This window comes from Peromyscus maniculatus, chromosome 8, assembly GCF_049852395.1.
Source record: "Peromyscus maniculatus bairdii isolate BWxNUB_F1_BW_parent chromosome 8, HU_Pman_BW_mat_3.1, whole genome shotgun sequence".
NCBI classification, from domain to species: domain Eukaryota; kingdom Metazoa; phylum Chordata; class Mammalia; order Rodentia; family Cricetidae; genus Peromyscus; species Peromyscus maniculatus.
The window spans coordinates 14,049,063-14,075,386 of NC_134859.1; the positions used below are offsets into that span (position 1 = coordinate 14,049,063).

Below are 26,324 nucleotides of genomic sequence, written 5' to 3' on the forward strand. Positions count from 1 at the left end.
GTCAGTCTAGAGTCTGCCCCTAGCTCCAGCACTGCACTGTGGAAAGAGAACACAAAATAAGTCGGCACCTAGGAAACAGAAAATGCCAAGGAGGCCTTGTTGGTCCTCTTAGGAGGAGTCACTTGCAGCTTAGAATCCAGGATCTTCCGTTGAGTTGCTTATTTAAGACTACAATTCCCAGAATGCCATAGGTGAAAGAAACTACCCAATCGGAATGCTATAGGCAGAGACGCTAGCCAATCATGTAGGCAGAGACGCTGGCCAATCAGGAAGCCTGTCCTGGTTTTCCCCGCCATCTCTCCACACCTAGCGTTGAGTTGGCTGGCTGTTGAGGGTCTCTCCGCACTGGGTCCGTTGAAGGTGACGAGGCTTTTATTTGTGGTGACCACTTGGAAAGGTGAGAGTTATTTGAAGCCATTCAGTCACCAGGCTAACTTCCGGGCTGCGGGGTGGGCGGAGAACCCGGAGGGTGGATGAGGGCCGTGGAAACTTCCAGGCTGCCTTAGGCCTGCCCTCGGCCGCTGAGCAGGGGTTAGGCAGGGGGAACGCGGTGACCCCCGGAGAGGAGCGGTCCTCGGGGGTGTGGGTGGGGCTCAGGAGGAAGGCTTCTGAGCAGAACCAGCCCAGGGTTGAGGGCTGGGACGGGCCCTGGGGGCAAGGGCGTTAGTGACGTCACGCCCCCCATGCCCGCCGTGTTGGCCTTGACGCTGTCTAGTCCTCAGGCACGGATCCTCTGTGCCCAGTTCAGCGTCATTTGAATAACGGTAAAGCTGAGCTGCCGCCAGCCCCGTGGGATTCGGGCGCCCTAAGCCCTCTGACACTGAGCGGGGCTCAGGGCACTCCTATTAGTTTCATGTTCAGGGTTTTTCATTATTCATTAAGTTTTACACTTTTTAAAACCGTGTTTCTTTTTTCCCCCTCAAACCAGAGTCCCGGGTTTGGCATGTCCAAGTGAGATTGTTATTGGCATTCTTGTTTTAATATTCAGGGGCTTAGAGGTGGGTGCAAAGTGTGTTCTATTATGTCTGGAAAAGAGTTTTTCCAGCTGCTGTAAAGGGAGTGAGGGAAAAATAGGATAAATGACTGGAATTCAGGAAAAGTCCAAAGACAAGGTCTAACTTGGAGGTTAGTTTAATTATCCTGCACAAGCAATGCTGAGGTGTAACTACCCAACTTTTACATGGGAGGCATTGCCTGGGCTAATTGTGGTTTATTTTTCCAAGTCGTTTTGCCAGGTTTGACTAAAAGGTTAGTATCTAGTGAGCCATTTCACTGTACACAGTCCTGGTTAGACATTTACTGTACTGTATATAGCACAACATGGTGGTTTATACATTTCAGACAACCAAGCGCTTATCCTTGTCAATAAATAATAAATATTTTAGTTTTAAAGAAATTACAAGTGGGCACTGTCATTCAAGAGTAAGAGACAATGAATAAACATAAAATTAGGAAATCTACACAATTGCTAAATTGTAAGGTAGTTTAGAAATGTTGAGGATTTCTGTAGAGGGGACTTGTTTCTATTGTAAGGGCCCCATCTTGTGGATGTGGTTTGATAAAGAAGAAACTTCACCCTAAGAATTCTATATGCAATTGTTTTCAAGTGCAATTCCATTTGAAACCTGGAAAAACAAAAAGTTGATGCTTCCCTAGCTTATAACCGGCCTAACCATTTAGAAAAGACAATGATTTTGGTTCTAAAATAACTATTTTTCTTTTATAAATTGCCTACCTTATTTTTAAAAATAATTTTTATAATTTTATTTTCAACTGTGTGTGTGTGTGCCATTTGTGCATGGGTGTCTGAAGAGGCCAGAAGAGGACATTGGATCCTCTGGAGCTAGAGTTATAGGCAGTTGTGGGAGACCAATGCCCACTGTGAGTGTTGAGAACTGAATTTAGGTCGAAGGAGCTCTAAGTGCTCTTGACTGCCCAGTCATCTCACCAGCCCCCCTCCCCACACGTAAATAGCTCTGACCTGTACATTGTTTCTGTTTCAGATGTTTAAGAATAATCATCACGACCACAAGCAAAAAGTGGAAGCCATGATTAAGAACATTAATACAATTTCTTTGGAGATGAAGAAGATGAAAGGTGAGGATAGAGTCAACAACATGTTTTCATGTCACTACTATAAAAGACATGTGAGAGCCAATGTGTGTTTCAGCTAGGGTAGTGTTCCCACTGCTTATAATTGTCCTGTTAAAAAGTGTCTACAGTATAATCTGAACTGTATTTTTGAAGGTACTAGGCCTGAATTCCTATTTCTGAAACCAATAAGTTATCTAATCTTTCTAAATTTACATACCTTTCCTTAAACACCATTACATGACTATATTCCATTCTACAAAATTCAGTGTCTTTATCCATGAATCCCTACTAAGCCCTACTATGCCAGATCAAGAATTAAAAGTTAGCTCTGTAAGTGAAGTGGTTTTCATTTTAAGTATATTCTTAGTGTAATAATAGATCTTAAAGGTCATGATGTTTAGTCAGTCATAGATACGGTCTCTTATTTTCTCCTAGCCATATACAATTTCTGTGATTATTTCTAGGGTACGCTCTCCTTGAGCCAGCATGCTGGAGAATTCTCTCATCAATTAACCCATTTCATTTTAGAAAGTTCCTCAGGGACTAGCTGAAGTCTGTACCTCTACTCTCTTCATCTGATGTTTGTAGATACTGTCTGTGTCACTTCTGAGACTGCCGCTGCAAGTACATAATACCGACCTTATGTGATGCACACCACGAGGAGAGAATCCAAAGTGAGGGCAGCCCTGAAATTAATCCGTCAGGAGCCAGCTTCTTTCCATCTTCCTGCTGTGCTGTGTATACTGCTACTCATCATCATTACACCTGAGGTGGCCGCACACAGACACTATTTCTGCCTCTTATATCTTTTTATAAGCCTTTATCCAGATAGCTCCAGCAGTTCTCCATTCTTTATAAAAATATGAAGGCCATGTAGCAATGATAGATGTCTTGCTCAGCTTGCACAAGGCTCTGAGTTCAATCTCTAGTACTGCAAAATAAAGAAATACCTTGGGAGAGGAGACTTGCCATAAGGGAATAGCCAAGGTCTGAATAGGGAGAAAAGCAATTTACTAACTAACATGATTTGAGGTGTCACGTTCCTGATGAAAAATGAGAAAAATAAAGCAAGTATAGTTAGGAGCAAGCCTGCCCCCCAAAAAGTGGGATGATGTACCTACAAAATTCAGCTGTGAAGAGGACCTATAGTAGTAAAACTGAAGGTTAAATAGTTGAGTTAGTAAAAGTATCTATCTATGTATGTACACACACACACACACACACACACACACACACACACACACACACACATATATATTCTTCAAGTATATTTGGAGGGGTGGGGAGTCAGTAAAAGAATGTTGTCTTTAGGAGCAATTGGCAGAAATCGAAAGAAAAAACATGTCTTTTGAGATACAGAGAGAAATACTAACATACTCACACCCACCCTGACTTAGTCTGCTTTCTATTGTTGTGATTAAACATCACGACCAAAAGCAACTTGGAAAGAGTTGATTCCACCTTACAGCTTATAGCCTATCATGAAGGGAAGTCAGGACAGAAACTCAAGCAGAGGCCACAGAGAAATGTGGCTCACTGGCTTGATTCTCTAGGCTTGCTCGTTTGCTTTCTAGACACCTGCCCAGGGATGGCACTGCCTACATCCACATCCTATCAACCAGGAAAATGCCCCCAAAGCCCGTGTCCAGGCCAGTCTGATCTAAGCACTTCCTCAATTGAAATCCCCTCTTCCTAGATACGACTGGTTTGTGTCAAGTCAACAAAGACCAATCGGCCACCACCAAAGGAGGGCAAACCACCACACACACATAAAACCAAAGAAAATGAGATTCAAGAAAAGTTGAAACCAGATGCCTGTTTTAGTAATGTCTTATGGGTGGCTCCTATTCTTTGCACTGTGTGTATATGTGAGTTAGCTAAGTTTAAGATATGTTTACACAATGTTGCAGTGTAGGAGGACATTTGAATAGATGGGTGGAGGGCCTTTCTAGTATACCCATGGTTTTCAGTCAGAATGGGTCACACCTCAGTAGCAGCTGATCATAAATATTGGAAGAACGTCATTAGAAATTAGGACTAGCTAGCTCCTTACAGCAGCAACAGTTGTTATGACACCAGTGGCATTCTGTCTTCTCCCTTGCACAGAACTCTCCCATATCCTGCTGTGTGACCTCAATCTCCATTTTGGTCAGCCCAAGAAGACTGAGGACCCCAAGGAAGCAGAAACAAGCCACCCATTTGAAGAGCCTGAGATACCGGATGTAGCCCTTGCCTCTATCAGTTTATCTGACTGATTTTTTTTTGTATTTGTTTTAAATTTCTGGTTTTGTTGACTTAAAAAATCTGGAAGAACTAAGTTTATTAGTATAACTTAAAACAATATAAAATTATAAATGAGCATAGCATCTGCTTGAAAGCTGTTTTTTGTTGTTGTTGTTGTTGTTTTATTTTTATTTTTTAATGTCTCAAAGGGAAACTGATTCCATTAATGCTAGAAGTCTGATGTCGGAAATTGACCTATCTGTGTTTGACGTGCTCGCCTTGTTCTCTGCTGTAGACAGACTTCCTCCAAGTGCTGGGTGGAAGATGGTAGTAGCAGAGCAGCAGACAGCTTGCCTTTGGGGGCCTGAAAAGAACTGGCTTTCTGTTCAGAGGGCTCCCTGAATAGCCTAACTTTTGTTAGGATGTTAATCCGTGAGCAGAGAGCTGAGCAATGGTGATAGGTCCAGCTGGGGTCGTAAGGCCCATGGTTCAGATAGGTAAGGCTGGCAGAAGACTAGAATTGGAAGTACCCAAAGAAACACACGTTGTGCTCCTCCTGAAAACGTGAGACTCCGGTGACTGTAGTCCCAGGAGTGTAACCCTTACCCTAAGAGACTCAAATACATTTCTGTCATGTCATCAACTTACTTTTCTTGTTTCTGTGAGCAAACACCTGGTAAAGAAGCGGCTTAAGGGCGGAAGGGTTGGTTTGGACTTAAACTTTGAGAGAGATGGTTGATCCTGACAGGGAGGAGAAAGTGGGCTGGGAGGCAGCTGGTCACACTGTATCCACCATTATGAAGCAGAAAGACAGATACTGTGCTCTGGACACTCAGCCCACATTCAGGGCGGGTCTTCCCTCCTCGGTTGGACCCCTCTGGAAGCCTCCTCACTGACACACCCTTAAGTGACCCTAAAATTCAGTGAAGTTTTGGTTGTGAGCCTAGCCTTCAGCACTCTGGAGGCAGAGGCAGATGGATCTCTATGAGTTCGAGGGCAGCCTGGTCTTCAGAGTGAGATCTACAACAGGCATAGGTACCAAAACTACACAGAGAAACCCTGTCTTGAGAAAATAAAATAAAAAAATCAGTTAAGTTGACATATTTAATCATCATAGCTACCAATGCTTTGAGATCTACCATGTCCTTAAATTTCATCACCTTTAGATGGAGAAATACCTGCAGTTTCCTGCTGCTCTCTCCCCAGAACCTACTCAGTGTTTTACACAGTACGGGTGCTGTAAATTCCTGTTGGACACCTGCTGAGGAAATGTAATTAATACAGTTTTCAGCTTTAGCATTCCCAAGTTCTGGGTCCTAAATTGAGAACTCCGGGCTTGTGAGGATGAGTTTTTGTAGAGCATTACTGTCATTTGTTAAGCATTTCTGCATTCTACTTATTCCTTAGCTTAGTGTATTAACCTGGTGACTTCTAAGGTCCCTTTAACTTATGAAAATAAAGGTATAGACTATTCTTTTCCACTTGAAAATTTTGTAGATCAGAGAAATCAAAACATTTGTCAATAAATGTCACACAGTGATGCTAGAAGTCCTGAAGGAATGGGATTAGAAGAACAAGGCATGTCAGTGTTCAGTGAATACTAGGTTATGGCTTGCTAAACATGAACAGAACTGCAAATTCTCCTCAGCCTACACTGATGTCTTGATAAAGCTTACAGTGGCAAGGGGAAATACTGTGAACTGAAAATTTATTTGCTGACAGTACCTATTGAACATCAGAGCTCAGCCTAGCCTGCCTTAAACATGTTCAGATCATACACTTTAGCCTGTGGTTGGGCTAAACACAATTGGGCCTAACACAAATTCTGTTTTGTCTTAAAATACTCAAGATATTATTTAATTTATTGAATTTCCATACCCCCCCAAAAAGGAAAAACAAAACAAAACACTTGCAACCAAAAAACTTGCAACACTGTAAAGTACTGGTGGGTACCCTGGTGGTCACATGGCTGACCAAGACTTTCATACCACCTGTTGCTAGCCCAGGAAAAGCAAAATTCACGTTGGCATACAGTTTGTACTTAACAAGCATCACCCCCATACCATATAGTTGAAAATGGTAAAGCAACATAAGCCAGAAAGCCAACTGTATGCTTCATTAAGTGTGATTTATAAACTGAAGGAGAGTTGAGGTGCTGCGAATGATTTATAAGTCAATCTGAGAAGGAAGAGACAGGAGTTTCACAGCACACTTGTGTTGATGACAGAAAAGCAGAGCTGAAGTTTGGATGAGTTTTTTCCAAAGGCCCCAGTGTTAGAGGCTTGCTCCTGAGCCAGGGCAACAGTCAGCAGTGGTGGGACCTTAGGAGGGAGAGCCCAGATGGAGTTAGGTCAGTAGGTGCATGCCCTTGAAGGAGACTACCAAATCTTCCTTTGCTTTTGCTTCCCAGCCACCATTTCAGTGTCCTGTATGAACCATCACAGGCCCAAAGGAACGGGAACAAGTGACCATACTGAGCAAAAGTCAAACTTTCTAAGTGAAAGTCAACTAATACAAGTTTTATCTAGTAGGGAGGTGGGCTAGAAGTGTGTGTGTGTGTGTGTGTGTGTGTGTGTGTGTGTGCAAAGCATTGCTCCATTGTCCCAGGAGATCTTCAACACTAGAGAATGCTTTTCAAGACGGGAGTGGAGGGGTACACTGTGGATGTAGATACAGGAGGCTGTGGTAGAGAAGCAACAGCCAGCGTGTTTGGCAGCAAAGCTGCATCACTGAATCTAAAACCGTTTTCTTACAGAATTTGTAGCTTACATTTACTTTAAAACCAAAATATAACAGCATGGAGCAAATAATAAAGTTGTTTTAAGGATCTGAAAGAGTAAAGCAAAAGATAACTTTAATTCCAGGAAGTTATCCCAACATGCATTTATCTCAAATAAAAAATACATGAAAATACTCCCTGCAAAACCAAATAAGAAAGAATGGGGTTATGTTTCTGGAGCCTCTTAAGTTATTGCTGCTCAGAAAGTTAATTTTAATTGTTTTAAGTTGTATAAAAAAACAGGTTGCCTTGGACTGACAAAGTTTCATTATAAAACATGTGAGATCAAAAACAATCAGTTTCAGTACTTCTTAAACTTGCCCCACATTATTTCTGTAGTATGTAAAGTACTGTATTTTGAGATGAATTGTTCAAAAATCTCATGTCTTGAGATGAAGTACTGCAATGCACTCTTAGGCTTCATATATGGGCATGATTACTTCTGCACTTTACAGACATCGAAGAAAATAAATAAATTATGGGATATTCAGCAATCTTCAAACTCTTTTTAAAGGAAAGGGCAAAACTCTGTGCCTGCATTGAGGGTTTGCTTTAGTCCTAAGTGTTTATCCACGTCCTAAGGCCGCTTGACCTTCCTGCATTGACAAGAGTCAGGAGACCGACTTGCTTGGCTAACTTGCTATGGACACCCCGCAGCGTATGTCAGCGTGCACTGGTATCTGGAGCCTCGGTTTTTTCCATCAATGAGCAACAGTGGCATTTTCCTGAAGTAGTCAATAATATCTGATACAGACAGAAAGTCCTGGAAAAGTCAAATAGGAAGATGAGTTATAACGTTGGAATGGACAATGCACATTTCATAATTATGTGGGTTTTTTTTTTTTCAATTCGAATCAGTTTGGGAAAATTGTGGGAAAAATAAAATTTGTCAAGTACTTTAGAGATTTTCTCATAGTCAACAAATTTTAAGAGATAACAATGTTAGGTTGGGCCAGCAAGATGACTCAGTAGTTAGAGGCCTGACGACCTGTAGTCAATCCCAAGGAACCACATGGAGGGAGGAGAGAACTTAATGCCTACGAGTTGTCCTCTGATCTCCACACATGTGCCATGGTGCACACAAAAATACAAGGTTTTTTTTGTTGTTGTTTTTTTAACTAAAACCTTTTAACCTCTGTAGTGACTCACCCATGGCTTGGTATTGGTCTCTGGTTTTCATTTATGCTTGGGTTTCTATATCCCCACATCTCTACAATCCAAACTCTTAGGAGGTCTCAGGAACCAGGAGGTCAGATGGGGGTCATTTCTGGAAGTGAAGCTTTAGCATTTACCGTTCCTTCCCTCTCACCTCCACACTCACCATGTGGGCTCAGTAGCCAAATCTTTGCATCTATAACCTAGAGCACTCAGTACAGTCAGTCCCACTCACCCCTCTAGATGTGACCAGAAGTTAAATTCTACCTAAACTGGATTGTGTAGTTGTTCCAAGACAAACTGTCCAGATACCTCCCTCTAAGGAAACATGTATTTTCATGTCAGACCAAGAGAAATCTTGGGAGGTGATATTCTGCCTTTGGTGATATTCTGCTTTGTTGACAGGGAACAGATGGCCTAAATGAGCAAAATCATGTTCTTTATACTCAGCATTGTCATTGATTTAAAGTATTTGTATTAAAATTATTAGTGAATTGTTCTCATTCTGTTAATGTTTCATTCAGCTGGTTTTCTTTGTGTATGCAAAAGTAGCCTAATGGTTGTTTTCACATCAAAGAGTTGACTTGTCCAAACAGGAAAATTTCTTTGGTAATATGGCCATCTTCACAGAGACAAAGGTCTCAGTTAGCAATAAATGCCCCAAGCATCCCAATAATCACTGTAGCAATAATTCTAGGTTTCTCTGCTTTCTTATATGGGATTTCAAATTAAATTTTTTGTTTTTTATTGATGTGTATATGTGTGCCTGCTTGTCTGTATGTGTACCATGTGCATGCAGGTACCCATGGAGGCCAGAAGAGGGCATCAGAGCCCCTGGAACTGGAGTTACAGGAGATTGTGAGCCACCCAATGTGTATCCTGGGAATAGAAAGAATGCCCCACCCCAGTCCTCTGCAAAAGTAGCAAGTACTCAATTTTTAAGCTATCTCCCCAGCCCCTGTGATGGTATTTTAAATAAAGTTTTATAGGCAAACCATAGTCTTACCTTGAAATTATATCAAAAGAAATCAAAATAGATGATATTGCCTTTGACACTTTATAAATATATTTTTAATTTATTTATTTATTTATTTATTTATTTATTTATTTATTTTAAAAGTTACACTTCAGGACCAGAAACAGAGCTCTGTGTTAGCACCTGACTGATGTGTACAAGACCCCAGGTTCAGTCCCAGGCACCACAGTGGGTTATGTCTATGATATTGGATTATTTAGAATGAAAATACAAGAAGACCCCTCTAGTGGAGTAAATAACTCAGAGTATTTGTCTTCTTTCCTTCAGTAAGTGGAGAGCTTCAGTAAAGTTGTTTAACAGTATCATTGTTATACTGCATGTGATTGCACAGCATTATTGCTATACACCATGTGTTTTAACTGCATCATTGCTATACAGCATGCAGTTTAACTGCATCATTGCTATACACCATGTGATTTAACAGCATGGTTGCTAGACAGCATGCAATTTAACTACATTGTTGCTATACACCATGTGTTTTAACTGCATGGTTGCTAGACAGCATGCAATTTAACTGCATAGTTGCTATACACCATGTGTTTTAACTGCATGGTTGCTAGACAGCATGCAATTTAACTGCATAGTTGCTATATAGCATGTGATTTAACTGCGTGGTTGCTATACAGCATAAATTTGGGGAAAGAGTGAAGCATGAAGTCCTTACCTCTTTTCCTCGAAGTCCAGTCCCCAACAAGTATACTTGACTTTCCTCCTGGTAACGGATCTGAATGTTGTAAACTTTGTCTTTGTACAACACCATGAGAACATATGGATTGTTTACTGTTTTCTTAGAACTATCTCTAACCAGGAAAGTGCCATCCTAGAAGAATAGGTGCTTGTTGTTAATGGGATCAGTGAAAGTCAGTCCTTGTTGCTTGTAAGAGACAAGCCTCTAGGGGCCTACAAAGCTGTCACTTGTCAATTGACATTGAGTTCTCCCCACAGCTGGGGACCCCAGGTACCCTGGATCTTTTGATTATTAAGAAAGACAACTGAGATTGCATCTGAAGTTTTCCAAGTTAACATATTTGGAGCTTTTTTGTTGTTGTTTGTTTTTGTTTGTGTTTGTGGAGACAGTGTTCCTCTGTGTAGCCCTGGCTGGCCTTGAACTCACAGAGATCTACCTGCCTCTGACTCCCGAGTGCTAGCATTAAAGGCATGTGTCACTACCACCTGCTTTTGAAGCTTCTTAGTATAAATCTTTTTCAGTAATAAAAACAATTAGTAGGTGAGTAAAGAGCCATAAGACATAAGGTGGCTCACTTACTATATACCTGTTCATATCTGTTAATTGTCTAAACTTCCCTTTGTATATCTTTACTCAGAATACACTTTTTGCCTATGAAGTGCACCTCCTTTACCCTACACATTTGTTGTATTTAGTTTTCACCCATTTCTCACCTGAACAAAAGAGAATGTGAACTTCCTGTGTTCTTGTCACCTTTTTCCCCAATACTTTATGAAATGTGATTTGTTCTGTACTTTAAATTATCATACAAGAATTATTGCAATGTAATAAGACATGACAAAGATCTAATATTAAAATAGAGCTAATTAGTAAAACTAATGTAAATCACTCTCTCCTCTATGTACTTAATTAGAATGGGTTTTAAATAGCCATCAATATGCAAGAACGATGTTCCTTTGTTCCTTTATTCGTACTTAATTGACCCAGTCAGAACATATCTGCTAAAGAAACCTCTCTGGACCAGTGAGTCACAGGCTTGGCTTGAATTCAGAGTCACCTGGGGAGTCTGAAGATTCCTTCAGCCCACCTTGCACTGCCACTTATTAAAACAATCTCCCCAAAACTCACAAACCTGGATTAAAAAACAAACAAAAACCCCAGATGACCAAATCTGCTGCTGAGACTGAAAATGGCTGCTGTAGCCTTTACAGTGTGAAAGATGAAGGGTCGTTCTCCCATCTCTGGTCAAGGGACTCAGGGCTAGGGGTCAGTACTGGACCTCGGTTAAGACTTTATAGCATTAAGATTTCTAGACATTTCTAGAAGACTTTGAAGATATGCCTTCAACATGGGTCTTTCCCGTGAATTTGAATGGTGACAGAGTGTTAAGAGGAAGATGAACTAGTAAGATGTCTGAAATGCATGATTCCTTTGACCAAAAAGAGACACATTCATTAACGAAACTGCCTAATATTTGCCAACTGACGTATAGTGATGGCTTGGAGGTAACAGTCTATGGATGCTAGTGGGTAGGATGGTAGTACTAATGGCTCTTAAAGGAACAGCACCTAGCAGCAGGAACAGCAGCTAGCTCATACTTGAGTCCCAGTGCATATCTATACCCTTTCCCTTCTCCTCTAACATTTATAACTGCATAAAAATAAACTGTAGGATGATACCTGGTTTATCTTCCTAAGAGCAGCTTCTGCCTCTGGTCGGGTAATATATGAGGCGTACCACTCTTCATCTAGTGAAGTCTGCAAATAAATTTTAAAAAGCACTGTAAGTTCTGTAGTTACATAAGCAAAGTGAAAAAAATGAAAAGGAAAAAAACCCTAATATTTCCCATAAATCACTCCTCAATTCTCTGTGCTTTGAAACATTTGTTTTCTTGACTTGAATCACTTAGATGGGGCTACATGGAAGGCATTTTGTGCAAACTGCTTCCTTATCATTTCACTGACTGCAAAAGGAAGGAGCCTCCCTTATATAATGGAAACTTTCATCTGGAAAGACAGAGATAGACGAACTTCTTCTGCTTATTATATAGTAGTAACATACTTAATGAAAAATTTGTTTTAATGGAGCAACTAGGAGACTTGCTTGTTCAAGGCTATAAACCAGGAAATAGATGAAAAAAAAAATGGGATTATTTTTCTCATTTCCTAATGCCCCTGGAAGACTGTGAAAGAACACTAAAGAAAACATTAGTTTTCATCTACATCTTCCCCTCAGTTTTTGGTTTATTTATTTTGGTGCTGTCAATCTAGGGAAGGGCTTCACCCAATGCTAGGCAAAGGTTTGACCACTGAGCTACACAGCTGTGCTCTTAATTAAGTGCAATAAACGAAACTAACAGCAGACACAAATACAGCAGAGGGGTTGATGAGCATTTCTTATGGTCCTTTGCTAGGGAGAATCTGGTCCCTTGGCTAGGGAGAAAGGCAAGAAATTAGAAACAGCTGTATTACCTCTTCATCCCCAGGAGATGGAGGCTGCGGCCTGTTTGGAACTGGCAAGGGTAAGTTTCTACCTTCATTTCTGAGAGGTGGTCTGTTGCTGAGACCTTTCAAAGCAAAATATTTTGGAAATTAATTTATTGTAGGTCATTGTTTTCTCATCTCATAGCACATCCATCACAGATGTTCCCATGGCAGTGGGGGCATTCATCTTTTCAAGGATATGAGGTTATAGGGAGCCTGCATGGGACTGACCTAGGCCCTCTGCATATGTTACAGTTGTGTGGGTTGGCCCTCTTGTGGGACTCCTAACAGCAGGAGCAGGGGCTGGCTCTGACTCTTACTGGTTTTTGGGACTCTCTTCCTCATACTAGGTCTTCTAGCCTTAATACGTGGGGAGATGCTTAGTCTTACTACAACTTGATATGCTGTGTTTTGTTGATATCCATTGGAAACCTGTCCTTTCCTAAACAGAAGTAGAGGAAGAATGGATTGGGGTGGGGTGGGGGGGACAAAGGGACAGGGTGGGGGAGGGGCTGGGAGGAGAGGAGGGAGGGGAACCAGCCAAGATGTAAAATAAATAAATTAATTAATTTTTAAAAAAAAGAATATGAGGTTGGACAAATAATTTCTTCCTCTTTCAAACCATGAGGGCTCTTTGGGCTGTGTTCCATACCATGCCAGTGGAACTTTGAGAAAAGACCCCGACATTTCAGTAAACCCCTAAACATGCATACAACATAGTGTGGCCTCATCTATAAAAACAGCCACATTGTTTGGCTATGGGCCTCAATAAGAACATGCAAAAAGCAGACCTTTCATAGATGCCTGCCATCACAGCACATGTGGACCAACAATGTGCGAGCGCACACATGGCAGCAGTGAGGAGACATTATGCCCTCGGTGTCTTCACAGAGCAAGAGGGAAGGCCTGGAGAAGAGTGTTGTTTCAGAGCCACTGTTGGCTGTGGTTTTTCAGTTTGTTTTGATTTTGCAGTCCCCCAAGATGGAGAACTGTTGGACTAGAGGGTGCCATCAATTGCTCACTTGCTTTAAAAATCATCCCAGTGCAGTCCTGTCTCACAGACCTTTGCTAGAACTAGACCAATAGCATCAATGTCCGGTGGGAACTTGCTAGAAATGCAAAGTCTCGGGTGACACCCAGCCCTTCTGAATTAGATCCACTTTGACATGATTCCCAGGCGTCTGTTCATACACTGAACATTGAGAACACTTACAGCAGACACTCAGTGGCAGCATCATTGGAAAAGGAAAGCCTCTGGACTCTCCCACTAAATCAGAAACTTTTGTTGTTTTTCTGAGGCATGAGCTCATGTAGCCCAGGGTGGCTGCAAACTTGCTCTTTAGCTTATTAAGATGGTCTTACACTTTATTTATTTATTTAGTCTTAGACTCTTAATCCACCTCCCATGGTGGAGATTACAAGTTTGAGCCACCATATCTGGTTTGATTCAGAATCTCTGGGGCTGGGTTCTTGTAATTTGTATTTTGAATATGCTTCCCAATTCACAACCTGAGAGCAGATTCATTGCTGAGACAAGGAAGTGAAGCACTGCTCTGAGCTCTTTATCAAACCATCAGGGACATAGCACTCGGTGGGAAGATGAGGGATTAAGGCATGCCTGCTGGTGGAGAGAGAGAGAGAGAGAGAGAGAGAGAGAGAGAGAGAGAGAGAGAGAGAGAGAGAGAGAGGGATTTTATGTAGTGTCTCATTCCAACAGCCCTTGGTACCTTGTAGACATGAAGAAGTCATATACTTTTAGGGAAAAGCCTTCGCCTAAAGGCTTTGAGACACATTATACTGTAACCATATGGACATATTGGTAGGCAGAGATCGTAAACATATACAAACCTTGAGAGAAGTATGGAGGCAGGGAGGCACTCTGCTGCAAGCCAATGTTACTGTAGAAACAGAAAAAGAACAAGCTTTAAGCTGGTTTGGCATGATGGGACCTGACTGGGGAGCTGGGTTGAAGACTGTAGATGCTTCTTGCTTTGTTATTGCTGTCCACCACACCTCCCTGGCATCATGGAAGAGGGAAGGGGGAAACTTATTTGATGTACTTTACTGATGTCCCAAGATGGACAAAGTCTAACAAGTTTCACAAACCAAAGGCAAACAACAATAAAAATAAAGCTCATAAACTAAATTTAAAAGTCACTTTTAAAATGGGGCTGTGGTTTGAGGTCTTTGAGTCTATAGAATGGCTAAGAAGGAAGACACACTAATCAGTGTGCATGCAAACAGTAAAATGCCAGGAGCTACTGGTCTGCAAGAAGAGGGTGGGGAGAGGGGGGAGAAAGTTCTGGGTGCTGCTGCATTGCATCTGAGATACATTTGCAAGGCTGGGATGGGAAAGGAAATCTGTGGAGGCCCTGGGATGCTATCTGTTCCCTCTATGCTATGATGCACTACCACCAGCCATTAGCCCACATAGTAAATGTCTGCTCTGCACACTTGATCTTCTTGGCAGTTTTCAAGAACAAAAGATGTATTAGAGCCATGTGTGAGATAATGCGCCCAATTGGACATAGCAGTAGAGAAAACCGGCTGGAGGAATGAACAGAAAGAAGGCATGAAGACCTCGGGGCAAAGGGAAGGCTTAAGAATTTCCCCCAGAGAGTTGGCAGAGGTGGATGGGCTGTGTTGGTGGTTCCATTTTCCACAGTATGTAGGGTGAGAAGTTGGGCTTCTTTTGAGTACTAAAGGGTTGGTGGACCAGCAGGCTAGAAGCCCTGGCGAGCAGCTTGAGGCAGTCCATTGGCTTGCCTGTGCAGGGATGATCTAGGTCTTGTTTGGTTCTTCTGGCCATGCCTTTGTTTCTGCATGGTCTTATTATGCCTGAGAAATTCTAGTTTTAGAGAAAACAATCCTTTTGAGGACAGCTCATGAGCATGGGTGCTTGGCCCCTGTCATGTGCAGGGCACATTCTCTGTTTCGCCATCCAAGATGAACGAGAGACTCCAAGAACTTCAGTTAACTGTGTTTCTTAATGATGTTTGTTTGTTTGAAATTAGCAAGTGAAAACACCCACCGTTTTCTGTCAACATGTCCATAGCTCGGGACAATCTTGAGACAAGTCAGCCTTCACTCCCCTCAAGCTCAGAAACTCTGAGAACAACTGGGCTTTCAGGTTGTCCTCCAAGCTCATTTCCCTTGTGAGGAAAGACAGTTCTGCCCAATGGCTCATTTCTTTCTTGCTCAAGCTACCCGGCATTTACCACAATGCTAAGCTGAACTGGTTAGTTGTAACTGTTAAATGTGACCCAGCCTAAGATCTCCTGGGAAGACAGTTTCAACTGAGGAATTATCTAGATCACATTGGCCTGTGGGTGGATCTGTGGGGAATTGTCTTGATGGTTACTTGGGGTAGGAGGATCCAGCCCACCGGAAGTACACTATTTCATGGGCTAGGACCTGGACTGTATATGAATGAAGAAAGCCAGCCAGGGAAAAAGCAGGCAGATAGCATGGATGCATTCATTTCTCCATGCTCTGGCCTGTGGATATGACGTGACTAGCTTCTTGAGTTCCCGTCTCAGCTTTCCTGCAGTGTTGGACTAGAACCTTAGGATGTAAAAGAAAACAAACCCTTTCTCTGCTATGTTGCTTTTTGTCAGAGAATTTGTCAAAGCGACAGACATGAAGCTAGAACACAAGCCCCAGACATTATGCTTAGTTAGAACTGAGGGACTCAGCCACCAACCTTTCTGAGAAGGCTCCCGGCCCGTGAGACAATGGGAATGTGTGCTTGGGGCTGGGCTTGGCAGATCTTGAAGGGAATGTGTTGGAGCTCATAGAAGGTAGTGATGGCTGGGGCAGAGGTCTTTGATGCACTGTGGGGGAAGAAGAGAAAAATGAATAGTCAGAATTCAAATCTGGGGACATTCAGAGTACCTCCCCAGCTTAAACCAAACCCAAACCCAAAACCAGGTGATATAGAGAGACAAAAATCCAAAAGTTCAGGTATAATTAGCAAATGGTAGGAAGATAACCTACCTCATATTTTTTTTCTAGATAATTCACCACCTTGGAATGCACTTAAAATTGTTGTTCTCTATAGTAGATTTTTCATTTTACTTTTAAACTACTTACTTGGCAGAAAATTGTTAATGGGAAACTTGTGAATTTCAGAGATGATTTATAATTTTTATTTTGTCATTTGCAAGCCAAAATCACATGCTATTTTGTTTATCCACAGTTACTGATTCTGTACCCATGTATGTAAGAGGGTATAAATATTAAAAACTTTTCTATCAAGACATATATGCAACTTTCTGCACAGTTGGGTGTTCTGAACACATGAACCTAAGTTTCCCTTGGTAAACCAACCAAGTGATTCCATTTTACTACAGCCATGAGGTGTAGCAATTGATATATGTCTGTTTATTTTGATTTGACATGTAGGGTTCCATACTCAATAATTCTATTTAAATGGCTGATCAGAAAAAATGAGAGAATAGAAGTTTTAATAAATGATAATAGATTATAAAAAAGATCTCTAGACATACCATCATCTTCATCCTGTAAGGGAAAAATAGTAAGAGATATTAACTTATCATCAAAGTAGCATCCATCAACACTAACCCTCTCTTTTGTGAGCTGTGGAGGTTTTCAAAGGAGAAGAGGCAGGTTGGAAACTTTTGTGTGAGATTTAGACTCTGCAACATCTTCCTGACCCCTTCCTCCATTCCTGACCCCCAGTCTCCTTGCTATTACCCTTGGGAATGAGACTGCCAAGAAGCCAGCTACCCAGGACCTCTCAGGGGGACAGGAGCAAGGCTATTCAGCCTGAGGAGCTCAGCAAAGCTGCAGACACTGGTATTTAACAGACTCTTTGGAGGTCTTGCTCTCATTACCTGACTTCAGATGAGAGCAGGGCAGATGGAGTCTCTCCTCCCCAGACCCTACACTGGTAGCCTCTGTGCCAAGCATTTATTAAATGACATTTCACACTTACAGTCTCTCTTCTGTCTGGTCCCCGTCCATGCCTGAAATGAATTAGATCACAGAAGTGAGCATCAAGAGTTTCAAAGAGCCATCCCCAGAAGATAATTTCAGTAAATTGCACAAGGAGAAATAAAACCCACTGAACCGTGGCCCAAGGGGAAGTTGCAAATGCCAGCAGAAATGCTGGGGAGGAGAGAAGGGAAATTTGGCCACAGGATGCTCTGTTATCATTGCAAGCTGAGCTAGGCAAACCTTTGTTCTTCAGAGCTACTGTAGCAAATAATTACATAATTATACATATATATATATATATATATATATATATGTTTAGTCAGCTTTTAGTAGCTATTAAATTTCACTGAGTAGATGTTTTTCCAAGCAAATAAAAACATTTTCAGTAATATTCTTCTTTGCTGAGGTTTTAAACCAGACACCACAGGGTCTGCCCTTCAAGTAATAAGAAAACAGTTGGCAAAGGTCCCTGTTCTGGGCTTTTCCAATAGGCCATTGACACAGAAGAAGTCAGCCCAACAGCTTTGACAATAGCTATCTAAGGGCCGCAGAGGCGTCTGCACTTCCTGGGAGAGGGGAAAGAAGCTAGGAAAGAGAAGAACAATTTGTTGAATAGCTAATGCCAGATGTTTCTCCTATCATCCTTCAGTTCTTCCCGTTTGGTTGAAAGTTTTGATATTTTAGCAAATATGATTGTTTTTCCTATATTTTGGTTTTGTTAAATAATGCATTAAAATGTTATGGAAGTCAACGACAGAGGATTTTCCTGGCACACCCTAGCCCTAGTCCTGACTAAATCCACTCAACAGCCAAGCCAGGGCGGTGGTTATGAATCTTGATAGACAGATGAGATAATGAACCTCACTGTTCCCTCCCCAAGTAGCCTGGCTGGCCCACAACAAACCCGGGTACACTTGTGTCGTTTGGTAAATAGACCATACATGATTTTATTAGAGCAGAGGTAAAGCTGCTAGAGCCAAGCTCGGTCTCCTGTGGTTGGGAAAGTGGTTGAGCAGTAAGAAGGAGACTAATGCTGGCCTAGAAACCCCCACCCAGTCCTTCTCTGCTCCCTCATGACAAAAAGCGACAAATACAGCATCCGTGCTGTTCAGGCTGCAGTCTGACAAAGGTAGAGAAAACCCAACAAAAACGAGACCCTGCTTCAGACAAGGTCTCCCACAGCAGCCACCCTGTAATCCCCACTAAGTACTTCTACTCGCTCCTCAGCTCGATTCCATTCTCTTCGCAGACCTCTCTACTTTTCATCTAACCAGCAAGGGAAGGTGTCCTCGCCCGCCCTCCCAAGTACTGGGAGTTCAAAGGCCCTCTGCAGGCGGAGCAGGATGATTACTTTGGAACCGGTGGCTTCTTGGCTGTTAAGGGTCCACTCCTTTCATTCCTTTCGTGTCTGTCCATGGCTGGTGGTAAAGGAGGCTTTTGTATCTTGGGTAAATGCTCCCCGAGAGTCCTGCTGAGTGTACAGAGAAAGGATTTATTTGTAAGAAACCACTTTAACTGGGCAGAGAGCTGCAGGGGAACTCTGGGGCTGGATTCAGTACAATAGAGGCTTACCTTCCCACGGGGGCTGAGGGCTGTAAGACATTAGAGAAGACATGTGAGGGTCCAGCACTCTCCAAAGAATAAGGACAAGACCAAAAAAATCAAAATGAAAACTAAAACGACAAACCAACCAGAAAAACAGCTTACCTTGTCAGAAAATGTTGGTTTCTTTCCTGGAAACAAGAGAGAGTAGAACATTCAATTGGGGACAAGTGTGAGGTTGAGAAACAGATTCTGATGAACACTATGTCTGGGTCTCTGGGGAAGACTGACTTCAAGCTGGGACTTCAGATCTTGAAGGATCTGTTGCAGAGCACCTGATCTTCTTGGCTTAAAAATACTGCCTGGCTTGTCCAAGTCACAGAGCTGTGTACATGCTAACGGGATGTGGGGGTCTGTGCTCCTTTTCATCCTGTGACTTAGTGTAACTGAGCATCAAATGGATTGATGTCTTCTTGGGATTTTACTTTTCTTTCATTGCTTAAGCATCTGTTGTCCAGCTTATTTTGATTTTTGAAGTAAACCTGTGTTTCATGAAGGAGTAATTTTCCTCCAAACACTTGGTATTATGTAAAGAACTCTATTTGGTTTCTGAAAAAATTAATTAACTTGGGAACAAGGGCTTTAAGAGATTGTCCTGGTGTACCAGAAACCATTTGAATAGTGATGATGATGGTCATTGTGGTGATGGTTATGGTGGTGGTGGTTATGGTGGTGATGGTTATGTGGTGGTGGTCATGGTGGTGGTGGTCATAGTGGTGGTGGTCATGGTGGTGGTGGTTATGGTGGTGGTGGTCATGGTGGTGGTGGTGGTGGTGGCAGTGACAGTGATTTTTGTTTGCTCACTTGTTTGATTTCTTTGAGAATAGATGGCAATGAGGCCAAGTATTTATACCCAAGGGCTCTTTAATGCCAAGGTATTCAAAACAACTTAGGTTATTGTATCTGAGACCCTGTGAGTTAGGTGGATCTTTTGTTTTTCTATGTGATAAAAACATTATTGAGGTTCTAACAGATCTAGAAGCAGGCCTGATAGTACCTGAGCATGTTGGATCTCAGTTTCCATGGCTATGAAGTCAGTGTAGGTTTTCTGTGAGGGTCAGGGACAGGATAGATGGGTAGGTACTGACAAATGCTGGCTAGCTCCTCTCTCTTCCTACCCTCCCATACTTAGCACCCAAAGGTGCATGCTTATGCCATCCACTTGGAATCACATATTCACAGCATCACATAAGAGTTCATGGTGGACCCAGGGAGATCTAAGAAAATTATCTGCTTTGAATAACTCACTGGCCAAGGGAAGAGCATTCTCATGACACACAAGAAGTTTAGGAAATATTTAGAGTTTGAGATTGAATACCTTCTTTAAAGTGATACCCCAAAAGTAAATTAACATTCTTTGGTCAGAATAGATTTTCCTTGTTCAGAAAGTATTTGAGTCATAAGAAACAAACAAACAAACCAAATAGCAATCTTTTAATATGCATATTCTCTGGGCATGTTAGGAGTTTTATGGTCAGAGTCTAAGCATTAGCAGAAGTTAGTTCCTCTGCAACATCTGGACAAGGATGCAATTCCAAAGTTAAACCTGTATCATCAGGAAATGCTATTTCTAAAATGTCTGCAAAAGTTGAAAAGTACTTAAAGGAGTAATTTGTGTGTCTGAAGATGAAATGTGAAGTATTCCAATTTCCTGATGCCCTCGCTTGTGGTAGTGAGAAGGCTTAGAGTTCAGGTCAAGTCTATCTATTTTGTTGTTGTTGTTTTCTGAGACAGGGTTTCTCTTTGGAACAGCCCTGGCTGTCTTGGAACTCACTCTGTAGACCAGGCTGGCCTCGAACTCACAGAGATCCACCTGCCTCTGCCTCCTGAGTGCTGGGATTAAAGGTGTGCACCACCACTGCCTGGCTCCTTTTTATATAATGTGTACAATTCTCTACAATGAACTCTAAACTCAGTGGATAGCACAGCTTCTCATGACTCAGCAGAGCTAACATGTGCATCAGGGAAATAACAGCAAGCTGAAGCTTCCAATCCAAGATCTCAAAGTCGTTTGGCCAACCGAGGAGAACACTATGGCCAAGAAAAGGCCAAGGCTTTGTTCAGAGTCCCACTGGGGAAGAGAAAGGATGGAGCTGAGACCTGGATTCTATTTCTACTCAGTTTAGATTCTTCCTGCCAAGATCTACTCAGTCTTTAGCAGGTCCAAAGCCCAGGTCCTCAGTATCATGTGCTAGGATGCAAAAAAGCACCCACTTCAAAGTCCGAAAGACGTGGTGTGAAAATCTTAACCCATCTATGCAAATTGAGCACATCATTCAACCTCTTTGAACTTGTTTCCTCATCTAAGAGGTGGGGCTGATAACAACCCCTCTTCGTTGGCTTGACCTAAGGATATAAAGTGCTTGACCCATACTAGATGTTCAATAAATGGTAGCTAAATTTCTGAGTTGAATTTAAAAAATGACTGTGTAAGGGTAGCTAGAATCAAGGTAGCTGGAATCATAATTATGAGAAAAGTCCATAGTGTTTCATCAACTGCACACATCCATGGCAAAGGGCAATTTTGACATCAGATGGTACTTAGAATTTTAGAAAACACTTTCTCCTAAGAGAACATCCTCCTGACCGTGAGACTGTGCCCTAAGCAAAAAACACCCTCTGGGTCAGCAGCTAAGAAGTAGCAGCCCAAACAGCTGATACCAGCTCTCCCAGAGCTCTGCCTCTCAGCCCATTTCCTCCCTGGTACCAGGATGCTTCCTTCTGTATCTTGGCCAAAGTACACACAGCTCACAGTCGTGGTGGAGCAGGCACAGCCCAGGGACTAAGAGCAGGGGATCCAGATCAGCTGACCTGGGTTTAGGTCTCTGTCTTCATCATGTGGTAGCTGAGTGATGTTGGGAAGTTACTGCTTTGTGCCTCAGTTTCTTTCTCTGTAAAATGAGGATGCTTCTCACAACAGCACAGTAGTAAAGTGGTATGGTGTGTATAAAAAAAGTGCACTTAGCTCACTATAAAAGTAGCCATTGTTTTCATGCATAAAATATGAGTAATACCAACCTAGTGTGAAGGGCTCTCGGTCGGGAGGCGCCAGTGAGCGGTCGAGGGGAGGTTTTGTGCTTCTGTCTATTGATGGAGGAGGCACTGGAGTGGAAAAGGCTGAGGTCAGTTAAAAGAAGAAAGCTACTGGCTGGGGATGGGGTAGGAGGGCCGGTGGGCAGAAGGCAACCCTATGCTTACACTTTGCTGGTTTGTGGTTTCGATTCCTGCTGGGTTCTTCATGGGTGGGTTGGGGTGGAGACAGTGGCTGCGTGAAATTAAAAAACAAACAAATAAACGTTTGGAAGCTTTCCCACATACCTCAGCAAGACTTGGTGGCATTGTCTCCCCAAGTCTATCTGGACCTGCTCCCCTTTCTCCATCGTCAGGTCTCCCGGCAGCTCTCCCCTCTGTCGGCTGAGCTGCCGAGGTCGCCTCCTCTGTGAGCTTCCTCACTCTCTCATGCTAAGGGCTTTCTGCACAGCAAAGGAGCATGCAGAAACTCCTGCCAAGGCCCCCAGGGGCTCCAGTCACATCGGAAATGAAACCCAAGCCCCATGTGAAGTCCTACATGAGATGCTCCTGCCCGCCTCTCTAAGGAGTTGTTATGCTCTTCTCTGATGCTCACAGGATCCCCACATAAGGGCCTCCTTGCAGTTCTCACCAAACCCAGAGCCCATACACACTCTCGAACATCTCTGTGGCTGTTTCCTCTGAGCGGGATGTTCTCTCTGCTTTCTGTCAGGTTGGTACCCTTGGTCACGTTACCTGGTTTTCTGCCTTCCTAACTACATATGCAAACCATTTCTACATCTATTTACTTGTTTATCATCAAAACTTCATGAAGGTTGGGGCATTCTGGGCTGTTCATATTCTTCCCCTGGCACAGAGAACACTGTTGTGTAGTAGCTGCCCAGTCAATATCTGTTAACGTGATGGGCAAATTCTGCCTCCCAGTGGAGGAGGTGAAATTCTCCAGACTTCAAAAACAAAATGCCCGTGTAGACACATGGGCTCCATGAGGCCCCTTTGCAAAAGTGCTATGCCAGCAGGCGGGGGCCGTCTATGAGAAGGAGGTCCTCACTACAGTGAGGACTCCATGTTTGCCAGGGCCCTCCTCTCCTTCTAATCTTCCCTTCTGGTCCTGACACTTGGACACTTGGCACAGTTGTTAATGTGTCCTGGCCACTTGGGGAAAGAGCACATCGCCAGATACTGACTCCTTTAGCTTTGTGTGAGCTCCATAGGAGCTGGACTGAATGCTGAAAGGAATTTCTCTCTGGCTTCACTGCATTGGAAGTTTTGTTGCCTGAAGGCGGTCATCCCTGAAGTTTTGGGATTTGGCCAGCAGGTGGCACAATACTGCGTGCAGGAGGGAGGCCTAGATTGGGAACCTAGGCAACACCACGAGATGCCGAACCAGACTCAGTTCTCCCACAGTTAAATAGATGAATATTGGAAGGGGAGTCCCCCATTAAACACACAGTTCATATTGTTTATGGTACCAAAAAATGCCAATAAACATTATGACATAAATAGAAACTGCTTATGTATCACCACAAAATCGGACCGCTGAGTGGAGCGTGCAGGCTTGCCTTTTCCCTGGCGTAACCGTTTCTTACAAACTTAGAATCAGGTAAAGATGTCTAGTTCCTTTTCTGTCTGCTAATGAAACAATTGCTGCGGATACAAAGTGGCCTGAAAGAAGGGGAGAAGGCTTACTGAGTGATTCCGGCCCGTCGTCGGCAGGGGAGGGAGGGCAGCCATTGGTCTCTGCGGGGGCACCGGAGGCTGCTGGGAGACCTTGCTGGTGGGAGGCCGGTCTGTGGAAACACAATGTTCAAGTGAGAGAAGAAATGAAAACTTGAAAGAGAGTGTTGTCTAAGTGCAGGGTTCTCTTGGAACATGCTGTGCCGACCCATGCAGCTTGAGGTGCCAAGAACACCTGATCTGGGCCCCCAGACCTCCACCAGCACCAGCATGAGTCCCAGCTACAGTCAGACCCAGCCTGGGTCCTACAGGAGGCGGGAAGTCCTCGATCCCTGTCTGTTCCACTTCCTGTCAATTGGTTTGACTCTTCAAACAGGTGATATCTGAGACACTGCCAACCACAAGGAATCTTCTACAGAATTACCCCAGCGAGTGTCTTCAGAATCAATTCTACATGTGTGGGTGTACAAATGTATACATGCATGGACACATGAGCCTGCATGCATATATATATAATGTGTGTATGTTCACAGGCATGTGCACACATGTGCACCTAGAAACACCTGTGTATGCTGACATTTATGCATGCACAGACACATGTGTGCATGCCTGCATGCATATGCTCACACCACACATGAACTTGCTTATCAGTGTTACATTAGCTGCTACCGCTCACGGGCCCCTTGTTCTGTAGCTTCCTTCCCTTTACAGAGGTTCTGGACTCACTCTCCTACTTCCTCCTTTTGCCGGTCTCCTCCCTTAAAGGGAGGAGCTGGCCCCCAACTCTGTTACCAAGCTAAATAGCACATGGTCTCACCTGAGACACTCACATTACTCCAACTGCCACAGAACTGCTCAAGAGCAGCTTGATGAGTTTGGGGTTTCTCACCTCTTTGGCTGGGAGAGGCCAGAGTAGAACTGTGAGGCATGAGCAGCAAGTGGCTGGGGGCCCCCTGGCATCTTGTGCTTTTCACTTTATCACACCTGTAGAAACCCTAACTGACTATGTTAGTTTTAGGAGGAATGTGGAGGGAGTCTGGTACTTGGGGTTGAAAAAAAAAATCCTGAGTGCTCTCCTGATCCACCCTTGTGTTAGCCCTAGGAAGAATGTCATTTCCCTTCCAGAAGGAATGGGCTCAGAGCAAGGGCAAGCCTGGTCTTCTCCACATCACAGGCCACCTTTCAGATCCTCCGATGTGTCATATTCCCTGGGACCTCAGGGCCTTTGCACGGCCATTTCAACTGCTTCAAATGTTCCTCCCTTAGCCCACTCAGCCTCATTTAACCAACTCTAACTCTTTCTCAATAGTTTATTTAATAACAGCCGAAGACTGTCACTCAAATGTCACATCCTGAGGGAGCAAACCCATTTATCATGGTGGCTAATGAAATAACACATGCAATTGTTTGGTGTGGCCTCACCCACTAGACTAAGAGTGCTGGAGGATGAGGTCTGTCTCGATCCCTCTGTCTTTGTGACAGACACCGAGAGACACTCACCACCTGGTTTCCCTTTTCTGCCCCACTCTCCTAGGTCTGAAACAGCTCTAATGATGGTTGAAGTTCCCTGCCCATTGGCTTTAGTGTTCGGTCCTTCAATACACCAAGTGAGGTGATGGAGTGGAGTCTGAAGCAGACGACAACACAGCCCCCAGGGTTTGACACATCGCTGCCCGGGTGCAGAGGAGGCCAAGTGTGGCTTTGTTTATTTTCTGTCCCCTCCTCTACTAGAAAGTAATTCCCACAAGACAAATGTGCATCTCCCTTCCTGGTAGCTTCCAGCACATGCTTCCTGGCTCACAAGAGGAGATGAGTAACATTTGTGACTTCGTGAAATAATGAACAAGTAAACAAGGAAGGATATATGGGTAGAGAGAAACAGGCAGATGAGGAACATCCTCAAAACAGTCTCATTGTAAAGGCAGGACCAACCCCTCCAAATACCTTCACATTTATTGTGACAGTCTGCAAATGTCACACAGCTGCCCTCTTTCTGGCAAGCCTTTGTCCTCTTCTGTCATTAGCCTGAGGAAGTGGCTAGAGGGGTAGATTCTTTGGTCTCAAGCCACCCAGTTTTTCAGAAGCTGAGCAAAAATCAGCACCCAGAGTAGCTCAATGGGCAGCTTGTTCCAGGGCTGCCAGGGCCAGCAGGCTGCAAAGAGGCTCTTACCGATGTACATGGAGTTGGTGTTGGGGAAAGGCTTGGCGGGAAGGATGGAGTTCTGCAGAGCCTCCTCATCATTGGAGGGTGGAGGCTCATAATCATCAATATCATTCACCAACACCTCTTCTTCCTCATTGGGGGACTCGTAGTCACCATCGTCCTCCCCTTCTGGATCATCCTCGTTGGGACTTTCATAGTCATCTTCTTCCTGTGAACACAGGGGATGAACAGCGCCGTTTGTACAGATGTCACAGGATGACGCTTTTACAGTGTGGATTCTGTGAGATCTCTGCCTAGGATCCCAGCATCCTCCAGGCAGATCTATCAAGAAGCAAACTATATAGTGGCCTCGGGACAGGATTGAAGACTAAGCTCCGCCTGAGCACAGGAGGGCTTAAGACAAACCTCCTCTGCAGGGATCCAGCTGCTGTGCT

At 43.4% G+C, this 26,324-nt stretch overlaps 2 protein-coding genes across 3 annotated transcripts in view; one reads left to right on the forward strand and one right to left on the reverse strand.

Annotated features, from left to right (window-relative positions):
- The first annotated feature begins 246 nt into the window (after positions 1 to 246).
- C8H5orf58 (chromosome 8 C5orf58 homolog) lies at positions 247 to 4,457 on the forward strand. Of its 2 annotated transcripts, none has more exons than XM_015997612.3 (3): positions 247 to 397; positions 2,004 to 2,097; positions 4,201 to 4,457. In XM_015997612.3, exons 2-3 carry the CDS (start codon positions 2,004 to 2,006, stop codon positions 4,347 to 4,349), a joined length of 243 nt encoding a protein of 80 aa, XP_015853098.1. In that variant the 5' UTR covers positions 247 to 397; the 3' UTR covers positions 4,350 to 4,457. The 2 variants fall into 2 exon arrangements, with proteins under 2 accessions (XP_015853098.1, XP_042139647.1); XM_042283713.2 differs by lacking the exon at positions 247 to 397 and adding an exon at positions 652 to 764.
- Positions 4,458 to 7,154: 2,697 nt separating this feature from the next.
- Lcp2 (lymphocyte cytosolic protein 2) overlaps positions 7,155 to 26,324 on the reverse strand; it is a 44,269-nt gene continuing 25,099 nt past the window's right edge. Inside the window, exons 7-21 of the mRNA XM_006978894.4 lie at positions 25,897 to 26,098; positions 23,739 to 23,839; positions 22,218 to 22,284; positions 22,038 to 22,121; positions 19,125 to 19,150; positions 18,990 to 19,009; positions 18,769 to 18,885; positions 17,416 to 17,446; positions 16,967 to 16,979; positions 16,162 to 16,291; positions 14,307 to 14,356; positions 12,447 to 12,541; positions 11,655 to 11,732; positions 9,952 to 10,107; positions 7,155 to 7,859 (exon numbers count right to left, since the gene is read on the reverse strand). Coding sequence (XP_006978956.2) covers positions 7,737 to 7,859; positions 9,952 to 10,107; positions 11,655 to 11,732; positions 12,447 to 12,541; positions 14,307 to 14,356; positions 16,162 to 16,291; positions 16,967 to 16,979; positions 17,416 to 17,446; positions 18,769 to 18,885; positions 18,990 to 19,009; positions 19,125 to 19,150; positions 22,038 to 22,121; positions 22,218 to 22,284; positions 23,739 to 23,839; positions 25,897 to 26,098 — 1,293 coding nt within the window. The 3' untranslated portion in view covers positions 7,155 to 7,736. The remainder of the gene's footprint in view (positions 7,860 to 9,951; positions 10,108 to 11,654; positions 11,733 to 12,446; positions 12,542 to 14,306; positions 14,357 to 16,161; positions 16,292 to 16,966; positions 16,980 to 17,415; positions 17,447 to 18,768; positions 18,886 to 18,989; positions 19,010 to 19,124; positions 19,151 to 22,037; positions 22,122 to 22,217; positions 22,285 to 23,738; positions 23,840 to 25,896; positions 26,099 to 26,324) is intronic.

Excerpts from the sequence above, each read along its gene's own strand:
- C8H5orf58 (XM_015997612.3), top strand. The coding sequence starts at position 2,004 with ATGTTTAAGAATAATCATCACGACCACAAGCAAAAAGTGGAAGCCATG. Across the intron at positions 2,098-4,200 it reads GGAGATGAAGAAGATGAAAG|AACTCTCCCATATCCTGCTG; the intron begins GTGAGGATAGAG and ends TCCCTTGCACAG.